This window comes from Rutidosis leptorrhynchoides, chromosome 4 (assembly GCF_046630445.1).
Source record: "Rutidosis leptorrhynchoides isolate AG116_Rl617_1_P2 chromosome 4, CSIRO_AGI_Rlap_v1, whole genome shotgun sequence".
Lineage (NCBI taxonomy): Eukaryota > Viridiplantae > Streptophyta > Magnoliopsida > Asterales > Asteraceae > Rutidosis > Rutidosis leptorrhynchoides.
This window is the reverse complement of record NC_092336.1, coordinates 586,818,409-586,827,792: the sequence shown is the minus strand read 5'-3', so window position 1 is coordinate 586,827,792 and position 9,384 is coordinate 586,818,409. Positions and strand designations below refer to the sequence as shown.

At 32.5% G+C, this 9,384-nt stretch overlaps 1 protein-coding gene across 1 annotated transcript; it reads left to right on the top strand.

Moving 5' to 3' along the window:
• Positions 1 to 369: 369 nt before the first annotated feature.
• Positions 370 to 3,947, top strand: LOC139845566 (probable aminotransferase TAT2). The gene is made up of 8 exons (XM_071835826.1): positions 370 to 508; positions 1,323 to 1,574; positions 1,909 to 2,248; positions 2,542 to 2,760; positions 2,962 to 3,021; positions 3,194 to 3,349; positions 3,622 to 3,715; positions 3,811 to 3,947. Exons 2-8 carry the CDS (start codon positions 1,351 to 1,353, stop codon positions 3,945 to 3,947), a joined length of 1,230 nt encoding a protein of 409 aa, XP_071691927.1. The 5' UTR covers positions 370 to 508; positions 1,323 to 1,350.
• The last annotated feature ends 5,437 nt before the right edge of the window (positions 3,948 to 9,384 follow it).

Genomic DNA, 9,384 nt, shown 5'->3' with positions numbered 1-9,384 from the left:
TCACCAACCTTTGTGTTGACGTTTTTAAGCATGTTTTTCTCAGGTGCTTGAGGTTAGCTTCCGCTGTGTACTAGTCGTGCTGTAGACACCCGCTGCTTAGAGTTGTTATCGCATGAACTACTTTATTTTGCATTCAAACATTAGTACTTTTGAACTATGACTTGTAACGACCATTGTGGTCATATACACTTATTATTTGCTTCTACTTAGTGAAGCATGCTTTTGGATTGTAAAACATTCGATGTTGGTTTAGACATCACTTTATTAATGAATGCAAAATCTTTTTGAAATCGCATATAGTACTTAACCTTGTAATGATCCTGTTGTTGATGATTCGTACACGATGGTTTTGTACGGGGCATCACACAATTCCCTTAAACAGATTCGACGTCTGTTCCCAGGGTACACCGGTCCGAAGCAGCGTACTGCCGGACTAGAACACTTGCCTGAAAAGATAGCGGAAGTGGGGTGACCGAAGTCGTCAAAGAAGAAGAGCTGGAATACTAATGTAAAAGGGCTATGGTTTTATTTTGGTTGTGGGTTACGTGATTTAGTTTTCTTAATACCAACTTTGGTATTTATAGTGCAAATAAAGCAAATAAAATCTGCCAAATCACATAAAAGATCTACTAGATCACAGAAAATATTTTACCAAATCTCAGAAAAGATTTTGATTGGTAAATCAAATCTTTCCTTCTTTAATTAAAAAAAACGTGGATATCTCATTGACTGAAACGGATTGCAAAAAAAGCCTCGAACGGACCCGGATTTTTGGAGCTGCATTCGTGTCCGCAGGTCGCGCAGGCACACATTGAATCCCAAGTCCAAATCCAGGTTTTTTTAACCCGTTTTGGACACGCTTTGGTTCGTTTTAAAGCTCTCATTAGTGGCTACAAAATCCACTAAATAGTCGTTAATATATGTCACTTTTTATATATTAATTTGTGTCCAAAAAATTGGTGGAACATACTTTTCCAACCAAATTTTCCAACAAACTGAAAACCGAATTTGAAATCGATTCGACTTCCGTTATAATCTAATACCTAAAAAAAAAAAACATACTTTAATCAAACATCAACATCAACATAATTATAATTATAAAGGTCAATTTAAATTCGACTTTTAATTTTAAAATCGGTTTTTCAAAAAAGTAAAACCGAAAACGAAATTCAAATTTTAAATTCAAGGTCGATTTGTTATTTTCACTTTTCATTCTTTTCGATTTTCTAGTAATGGAAATCAAATTTTGGACAACCATATATCTGTATATATATATATGCCTTTGCTAATCCATGCTTATTGTATACATACTATTGTTGCAGAATCAAAAATACTTCTATCTCTTTGAAAATGGATACACCAACAAATGTGACAATAAAGGGTATTCTTGGTATTTTGATGTCAAATATTGATGAAGAGAAGAAGAAAAGGGTTATCTCTTTGGGAATGGGTGACCCAACTGCTTATTCTTGCTTCACTACCACTCATGTTGTTCAAGATACTGTGGTTGAAAATCTTGAATCCCAGAAATTTAATGGCTATGCACCAACTGTTGGTCTCCCTCAAACAAGAAAGTAAGTTCTTTTCCACAAAGTTTTGTCTTTTGTTTATGGGATTTTTTGATTCATTCAAATTATGCCATGTTTTTTTAACTTTGATGACGTGGCCTATTCGGAACAGTCCTTGACCGTTTCCAAATCCTCCTTACCCACCCCGAGAATTAAACTTGCATCCTTTTGCAAGGAGTTCAGGGTCCAACCACTAGACTATCTTGAGGCTAAAAATATAGAGTAGAAATCAATGTCAATATTGTACTTCAAAAACTAGAATGCATGAATGTTGAAATGAAAAGACCAGCTAACCAAGTGAGCTGAACTTAATTTTGTTATTTGTGTATGGTGTTATCAGGGCAATATCTGAATATTTATCCATGAATCTTCCATACCAGTTATCCCCAGATGATGTATACATAACAGCAGGTTGCACACAAGCCATAGAGGTTGCTATATCGATTCTAGCTAAACCTAACGCAAACATATTGGTTCCAAAACCAGGATTCCCAATTTACGAGCTTTGCGCAGCCTTTAGGAATGTAGAAATTCGCCATTTTGATCTTCTTCCTGATAAGGGATGGGAGGTTGACCTAGAAGCCGTTGATGCATTGACCGATGAAAATACCGTTGCCATTGTAATCATAAACCCTGGTAATCCTTGTGGCAATGTCTATAGTTATCAACATCTAAAAAAGGTAATATACTGGAGCAATATGCACACTATCGGATCTAGAAATCGTAGTCGTGTCATTAGTTAAAAACTCAAAATAAAATAAAAAATACATTATCCAATGGTTTCACTAAAAAAATATTACAGTATCCAATGATGTCACTAGTTAAAAGTTCAAATTTTTTTATAATAATTGGCTTATTTCACTGATAGCACGTGCTACTAATGCTAACACTATACGCCTGCCCTTGAATATGCATGCATTCTTCTAACTGTGATTGGATAAACTCGAAGTACTAATTTTGAGGTTATTATTAGATTGCAGAAACTGCAAAGAAGCACAAGATTCTCGTAATAGCAGATGAAGTTTATGGACATTTAGCATTTGGAGAGAACCCATTTGTGCCTATGGGTGTTTTTGGGTCAATGGTTCCTGTTCTAACACTCGGTTCATTGTCAAAACGATGGTTAGTACCTGGTTGGAGGCTCGGGTGGTTTGTCACAACTGATCCAAATGGCTTCTTCAAGAATACAAAGGTAAATAAGCAATTCACTAAAAATATTGTAACCAGAGGGCTTCTGGCCTAACGGTATCAACGGAACCCATCAACCTTGAGGTTGTGAGTTTGAGCCCCGCTGTGAACAAAAAACGGTGTGTGTGTGTGTGTGTTGTTCCAAAAAAAGTGAAAATATTGTTAATTATTTGAATGACGAGTCAAACCTTTTTCAATTTTTCAGAATGTGCAGCGCCTGAAGAAATACTTCGATATATGCGGTGGTCCGGCAACCTTTATTCAGGTCTGACTTTAAATGGTAATCTTATAAAGACATAAATGAACAGTCTAACTTCCACATGGTGCGTGATATGAAGTCACGTACTTTCCATTTTCGAATGATTTCTAATTTTTAAACCAACAAAAAGTACATCTTCATAGAGCGCACAATTCATTGTACATATTTGGCATTTTAGGCAGCTGTTCCTCGTATTCTCGAGGACACAAAAGAGGTGTTCTTCACAAGAACGCTCGGCATACTGAAGCAGACATCGGATATTTGTTTGAAGAAAATTAAAGAGATCCCCTGTTTATCATGCCCACAAAAACCACAAGGAGCTATGGCTATGATGGTAAGGACTTAACTCGTTTGATATAATTCAAATTATATAATTATATAATTATATTATAATACATAATAATAAATAATAATAATTCAAAATTCTCGTGAGGGAGGTTTTACCACCCCGTACGCAGGAATTCGGCTCGATCTACATGCCGTATAGATTGATGGATCAGGTCCCTGTTATGGGGTTGCAGTTCGGGTTTCCGGAAAAAAAAAAAAAAAAATTCAAATGCTGAATTGCTGTTAACTCATTTTTTTCTTGTGTATTCTATGATGCAGGCGAAACTGAACGTCTCTTTACTAAAAGATATTAGCGATGATATTGACTTCTGTTTCAAGCTAGCAAAAGAAGAATCCGTAATACTTCTTCCAGGTATTGAAAAAAAGCACAGATAAAAACTTTATTTGTGACACCTTAAAGATTTGTACACTGAGCTTACCAATTTGCATGTGGTTTCTGTTTTGCAGGGCTTACAGTCGGTTTAAAAGACTGGGTACGTATAACGTTTGCTGCAGAACCATCTTCTCTTGAAGAAGCACTTGACCGAGTCAAGTCGTTTTACCAAAGGCATTCTTATCAACAAAAGGTTCAAATTGATCTATAACAATTCAAGCAATACATTCTTACTACATAGCCGGTCAATGTAATCTTAAAAAAAAAAGAAAAGAAAAAAAAAAGTATATGACAGTTAACTATAGTTCTTATGTTAATTATAGGCGTAGTATGTACCATTTGGCTACTAAATGTGTGTTTTAAGCACACAAAAAAATATGATGTATTGACACAGTACAAGTTTATTTCTAGCGCTTTTGCTAGACACATGTTTGTAAATCTGTAATAATTTTTATATAATTTGAATCACGGTTGATACTTATTTCTAGCAGTTGTAACAAAGATAGACAGTAGATTAAAAGTTTAAAACAATAACAAGAAATATCTAATACGTATGATATTGATATACAAACAGAACATAAAACATTCGGCCAATCAGAATCCCATCAGCATAAATCAGTAAATCATCATTCATAATAATAAAGTAAATAGACCACTCTTATCGAGTCCGATCCACACCCGTACATCAAGTTATCAACATATGAAGAAGAAAAAAAAGATGATTAAACATTTCAAAAGACCATCTAAAAAAATCATTCGTGCTTTAAACTGCATACTGTATAAAGCTTACATGTAAAGAGAGTAACTTGAAGAGTGAATTATGTACATAATATAAGAAAATTAAAGGGTCACATGTTTGAAGTTGTGGTCTTATTTATTGGTTATCACTTGCCTATCATGGACAATGGTGGAACTTGAAGTTTATAATTAGGAAGGCGAAATCAACGGACATTCAAATTCAAATTATTAAGTGTAGTACCTTAATATTATAAACGATAATAAAATCATTACAATTAGGCCCGAATGCCTTCAAACATTTTAAAATCATCGATAACACAATTATCAATTTAAAAAATGAGGAATTATTTTGAGACGGTTAAAAAGGATAATAGATATATGTCGTTAACACGCTTTAAGATATTATATATTTTGATAACTGCCATAATAAAATTGATAAGTTGCCGCACTATATAATAACTTAATGCACTATAAAATAACTTAATGCATGTTAATCACAATCCTTAGAACGGTCATTAATAAATTCCAATATACGTAAGAAAGACATACCTTTGTACAAATACATTCAAATATTCAATAACAAGAAGTATTAGTATTCAATAACAAGAAGTATTAGTAGTAATAAATTTACTTTGAGATAAATGCATTAAATAACAAGATATGTTAAGTAATTAAGTAACAAATTTATATGATAAAGTGAAAGCCGACAAATATATATGTGGGTGTTAAGTAACAACCGACTGATTTTTCGAAAAAATAATTATACAACAATAACAAAACCCAATATCAGATAAGTGGTGTATGAAGGAAGTGAGATGTAGACAATCATTCCCCTATTCGAGAATAAAGACAAGTCATTTCCCACTCAGAGTGAAAAACACTCTCAAAAGTAGAGAAAGTCATCCCTCTCTCTATTCGACGGATAGGTAGATTGCTTTCGAGTGAAACTCCGGCGAATAATTATGAAATAAAATAAAGTAAAATATTTAAATAATAATAATAATAATAATAATAATAATAATAATAATAATAATAATAATAATAATAATAATAATAATTGTTGATGCATATTTTGTATGGTCATCGCTGTGCGAATAACGTTTATTCTTTGGTAAAAAGTGTAGATTGGCAGGGACACCTTAGCCCTGTGTTGCCTTTGACAACCCATACCGGCCACCCCACAAGGACTAAGTATGCCGGGTAAAACTCCTCCCCCCAATACCCAACAGTTGGCGCAGACCAGAATTGAACCTGCACCCCATATTTGGTAAACGTTTATTCTTACATTGTACACCTAGATGTATTACACGCGTGAAACTGATCAGTTACATGAGCATATGTAACTGTTGGGCCGACTGTTGGGCCGTTCATGTTGATAGGCCCATTAGGGTTACCTAAGTCTAGTTCGTCTATATATATATCAGTTTTACACGTGGTTTAGAATTAAGAGAGTAGAACCCTAATTGAGGTCAGGCTAGAACCTCAATTTGGGAGAGCCGTTTTAGCGATTCCCGTGCATAGGGGAGATCATGCTCGATCTCCCCTAGCCAAACGATGTTTCTCCGTTTAAATCAATTGTAAGTATAACGTTTATATTAATAATATTGATTTATGTTTGATTCATCTTGTTTATCTCTTCCGTCTTTGATTTTGCTCGTTAATGATTGTTTTTTATCCTTAATCGGACCAATAATAATAATAATAATAATAATAATAATAATAATAATAATAATAATAATAATAATAATAATAATAATAATAATAATAATAATAATAATAATAATATAATAATAATAATAATAATAATAATAATAATAATAATAATAATAATAATAAAAGGAAAAAATGGATAAATAAATAAATAACTAAAAAAGCATAGTAGAGATAAATAATTAAAAATTAAAAAAAAAAAGAACAACCAAACTCCATGGAAATGGTAGGGTCAAATTTTCATGGGTTTAACGTCTGCCCGATTCGATTTAGGCTCTAAGTGGCAGTCAAGAGGACAATGAATCGACGCTTGTTGTTGCCTCAATCAGTAGAGCCAATTCAAAAAAATAATTATGTGGGTGTAAATTTTTAGGGAGGCTAAAAGTATATTTATTTTTTTTGCTCTCTGAAAATTAGGAAAAAATGTATTATAAACAATAAGTTTGGGATGGCGGCTGCCCTCCTAAAGCTATACGAAGTTCCGCCTTTGATTGTGTACGTGAAAGGTCATTGATTATTACTGGTTTATCATGGCCATGGTACGTGGACGACCAGTTATCAACAAACAGTTACTCTGATGGTTGAAGAGACATATTTATTCATAGAGAATTCTGTTGGTTCATAAAAAAGACACGATAGTTACGACATAACTTCTATATTTTCAACTATAGATATGTCTTTAATTTCCATCAGACGATATAACAAATTCTAGAACAATTACTCTCATATACACAAATGATATTCAATGATGTTCATGTGAGCTTTATGTAAGCTACATAACGTTTTTCAATTGAGATTGAATCCTTGGAAGAAGTTAGTCTAAAACCCACCAGTATTTCATAGTGAGGGCAATATTCTTTAGGGACAGTGATCTACACGTCATCAATTTCAAATATTACGGAGTATTTGATATGCATCTATTAAATGCTAGTCACTTTTCTAATGCTTTAAATTAATTTAATCTTAATCTTAATCTTTAATAGATAGATATAAAAAAGGACTAAAATACATAACCCGTGAAAAATTATACGGAATAAATATCTATATACGAAACTTTTAAAACAGAAACCCTAGAAAATTGCATCGGCCTTCATCCACAAAACTTTCGTATCATTTATCTTTGATAATTGACAAAAAAAAAAAAAAAAAAACACATAATGTGCTTAATTGAAAATCTATATTCAAACTGTGATTTCTCAACAATTTGAGATCAAACATCTCTACATTCATCGGGCACTGGACCGTCCCACGCCTCAAAAGATTTGTTTTACCACAATTAAACCGTTTCAGATTCAATCAAAAGGTATGTTTCTATCGGGTTTGTCTTCAGATCTAATAAGTAATACTTTCAGGTTTAATTTTAATCCCATATGTCTTTTTTTGGATTTAGTTATCTTAGGGTTTTTTATGTTAGAAGATAAAACCGTTGTTATTTCATTCTGTTTTTTGCCTAAAGATTTTAAGGTTTATTTTTGTTCCATACCTTAATTTGGATTATGATTTTGTTCATATTTTTCAAATTTGTAGCAGTTGTTCGTTTAAGGCTTGAGGGCTGGGAGTCATTTGATGAAACAATAAAGATGCAGACATTTTTTGCAATTGATGATGGAGATGATGATATGGGCGAGTTTATGTTTGATGCTACCTCTTGGTAATATTCTAAAATTTACACCACCAACAAAAATCTCGTGTTTTTTTTATCCATTGACTTAATTTAGACCGGCACCACTGTCAAAAAATTGAGTACTCTATTCATTACTCCCTTTTTTTTTTTTTTTTTTTTTTTTTTTTTTATGTTGCGTTTATCTGCTTCATCTAGATCCTTTATATTCAAGTTGGAGCTTTTCTTTCTGATGATGTGAAGAATCACAATATAATTGAATTTGGAATATACAAGTCATTGTAGTGAAGAACCAGAAGCAACTTATATCCATCTACAACTTATAATAACAAGGTACTCCTTCTTAGGTTTCGACTTTTACTAATTTACGAATGTCTTTTTACTGCAACTAGATCAAGGTTGATTAACACATGCATCAATTTCAATATATGTAAACGAGTTTATAGATATATTGCAGTATATGTAAGCACCTTTGTTGTTTTATATGCATATCAATTGTTTGATGAAATGACCAAATGAATAACTATTACTCCACTTATTAGCACTATTGGTGAGTTTTTTATTTCTTTACATGGCAAATGTTAACTTTTTGTACAAACAAAGTCTTCTAAAGAGTTTTTACCGTCCCGAGTCAATGACTTCTTTCTTATTAGTTGTATATAATTCAACTATTACATTAATTTTGTTCTTTTCACATGCAGCCTACAAGCACACGATCACGTGATTATCATACATTTTTATACAACCACAGGTGAATACTCAAATTGATTGTATGATTATACCAAAGATAATCAACCTTCATCCTCTTTATCCTTGAATATTTTTTCCTCATCCGAAAGTAAGTTTCTTGATCCATGTATTCAGTGCATTGTCTCTACTACTACCATATTCTATGAATAAATATATATGAGGCAAGATATGAAACTTGCTATTTAGTGGTGTGCTTTTTATATTGATATTAACATGTATTATGAATCTTTGGTTGGACACTGTAATGGCAAGTGACAGTAACTATGTCAATGTAATGGTAAGTGGTAGATGTAGTGATAATTTGTTGAGATCTCCAATGGGTGGTTTGGTTGGGCTGTTTTAAAATCAACTGACTAAGAAATGGTTTATTCTGTCACACATAACACGTCAAATAACCTTTAAGCTGATTTTGGGATATTACTGTTTTAAAGTACACATAGAATTTGTGATCCTCAACAATGTTTGCCTCCACAAGTTTTCACTTAGTCACATGTAACGAATAAATGAACACATTCTTAAAATAGTGTATTTGTTTCTAACTCGTGGGAGGTGAGTTTTTCTAACTCGAACATAAGCGGCTTAATCGAAGTATCCTTGTGATTTTTCTGACCTTTAACTCTGATATTTAGCTTTATGTGATGAATTTTGATGCTTGAACTATTTTGAGGATTTGATAATTAACATTGTTCACAACTAATAGTGTATGATATTCTTCAACTTCTCCTTTGATTTGTTTTTGTTTTTAAATACTTTTTTTGTTTGGTATAGATAGAATTCTTTACCCTTTTTTATATAGTTCATATTGACTTAATAGGAATGCTATTGCTGT

Coding starts and splice junctions, on each gene's coding strand:
- LOC139845566 (XM_071835826.1), top strand. CDS start 1,351: ATGGATACACCAACAAATGTGACAATAAAGGGTATTCTTGGTATTTTG. Junction 2,761..2,961: donor GCTTCTTCAAGAATACAAAG/GTAAATAAGCAA, acceptor TCAATTTTTCAG/AATGTGCAGCGCCTGAAGAA. Junction 3,022..3,193: donor GTCCGGCAACCTTTATTCAG/GTCTGACTTTAA, acceptor TTGGCATTTTAG/GCAGCTGTTCCTCGTATTCT.